We start from the raw sequence: 2034 nt of genomic DNA, 5'->3' as shown, positions 1-2034 counted from the left end.
AGCGTGTTTGGGTTACTTTATGAGACTATGAGCGTATCATGAGCGTGTTATTATGACTTATTATAATGTTATATAATATGAGGTTTTTCTGGTGTTAACACGTTTTGTTTTGTTTTGTGTAGATGATTCAAGTGTTTTGGTTGAAGGTCAAGGGGTTGATATCATTCCTGAAGTTGCTTCTTCTTCCAGACCTGTTAAATGAATGATGTTTTCGTCAATTGATCAAGCATTTGATTTTTATAGTGAATATGCAAAAAAAATTGGATTTGGGGTTCGCAAAGGTGGATCTTACTTGCATGATGGTGTACTAAAGACCAAGTATTTTACATGTTGTAAAGAAGGTCACAAGCCAGCCAAAATGTATGATTCAAAAGGTGATTGTAATGAATCAAGCAAGCCATATTATAAAAGGAGGAAGAGGCCGACAATTAGATGTGGTTGTAGAGCACATCTACAGTTAAAATCTGTTGATGGTGCAATTTTTGAAGTACATGATTTTGTTGAAGGCCATAATCATAGGATGGTAGCATATTCTGATATGCAGTTTGTTCATTCTGCGAATAAGTTAGCACATGTCCAAGAGGAAGCTATTTATGAGCTGTCTAATATGAAAATGGGACATGTTAAAGCGTTTAACCTTATGAGAACACAGTATGGTGGTTTTGAAAAAGTAGGTGCAACTAAAGAAGTGTAACATTCGTTAATTTTCAATACCGAAAACCCGACCCGCTTTAAATTTTTGGTTTTGTTTCTATTTAAATTTATATATTTTTTAATATTATTAATTAATCTCAATTTTCGTTAATGTATTTTATGTGATCATTTATATAAAAGTACACTTTTTACCACCCTTGTAGTATTGCATACTCATTTAAAACATTCATAATCAAGATATTTTATTCTAGAACATTTCCCATGCAAATCACTAGAATAAATCTTGGATTATTATTATTACCATATTTTTCATATGTTGTTTCTTTTAATTAACTAATAAAAATAAAGCAATGAATGTTTTAATTAAATAAAATTTATTAAAAGAGTTACACACTTTGAAAACATATTAAACCATTTTAATTTTTGTTTTTAATTATATTAAATATGATTAATTTTCATAAATCCCATAAGACATAACAACTCCATATTTTCACTATAAAAGGATGACAAATCCTCCATTATTTTCACACCTCAATACATTATTTTCTTAAGCTTAATAGCACTAATAAGTAAGTTTTAACCATTTCATGCATTTTATAGCTTTTGTTTTGATATTTATCTTGAATGTTCATACTTGTTCATAAGTTGTTCATCATGATCATGTTACTTTTATCATAAAATTCTTATATTTTGGTTTTAAGAATCATTATGATCATGTATATCCAAGATAAACACTTTGTTTTTTTCTAAATCTTGGATCAAACCTAGTTATTTTGCAAGAACAAGCGTGAACATATATTTATCTAAATCTTATGATTTGTTGATCATCATAAACTTATAAACTTTCTTTTATATAAGATGATTTATAAATTTTTTTTCTTTTATTTAAAATATTTTACAATAGATATAACATACTTCATATCTTTAAATTAATAATTGAGTAAAATAATTATTGTTTATTTTATTTAAACATAAACTAATATTTATAATTTCTTTAAAAGAATTCATGCAAAACATTTAAGTTAATTAATTAGTAAATTAATTAATTAATTATGTTACTTGGAAAAAAACATTTAATCATAAATTGTTATTAATATTGTTATTTAAGCTTATATTAATAAGTTATAATTATTTATCTATAAATCATTCTTCAACTAGTAAACATGAAATGATTTATATAAACTTTATTCATTTTTGTTAAACTCTAATATCCCCAAGTCCCCATTTGCCATAAGATAATGATATAGATATCTAAAACAAATATTATTTAGCTTTTATAATCTCGATAATTAGTCTTTAAATTTTGTATTTCCTTTTTAATTATAGTTTGTGAGGTTCGATCATTTCAATTTCCTTAAACGCGTTTTCGGTTATTATTTA

At 25.4% G+C, this 2034-nt stretch overlaps 1 protein-coding gene across 1 annotated transcript; it reads left to right on the top strand.

Moving 5' to 3' along the window:
• The first annotated feature begins 202 nt into the window (after positions 1-202).
• On the top strand, positions 203-694 carry LOC143599788 (protein FAR1-RELATED SEQUENCE 5-like). Its single transcript, XM_077077661.1, has one exon. The coding sequence runs from the start codon at positions 203-205 to the stop codon at positions 692-694; it is 492 nt and encodes a 163-aa protein (XP_076933776.1).
• Positions 695-2034: the final 1340 nt, after the last annotated feature.

The sequence above is a fragment of the Bidens hawaiensis genome, unplaced genomic scaffold (genome assembly GCF_021521415.1).
Source record: "Bidens hawaiensis isolate Kalapana, Puna unplaced genomic scaffold, B.hawaiensis_p1.1 tig00052810_1, whole genome shotgun sequence".
NCBI classification, from domain to species: Eukaryota; Viridiplantae; Streptophyta; class Magnoliopsida; order Asterales; family Asteraceae; genus Bidens; species Bidens hawaiensis.
Note: the sequence above shows the minus strand (reverse complement) of the source record. Positions and strands in the feature narration are given on the sequence as shown.

Bases quoted from the DNA above. Each gene is read 5' to 3' on its own strand.
- LOC143599788 (XM_077077661.1), top strand. From the start codon at position 203: ATGATGTTTTCGTCAATTGATCAAGCATTTGATTTTTATAGTGAATAT.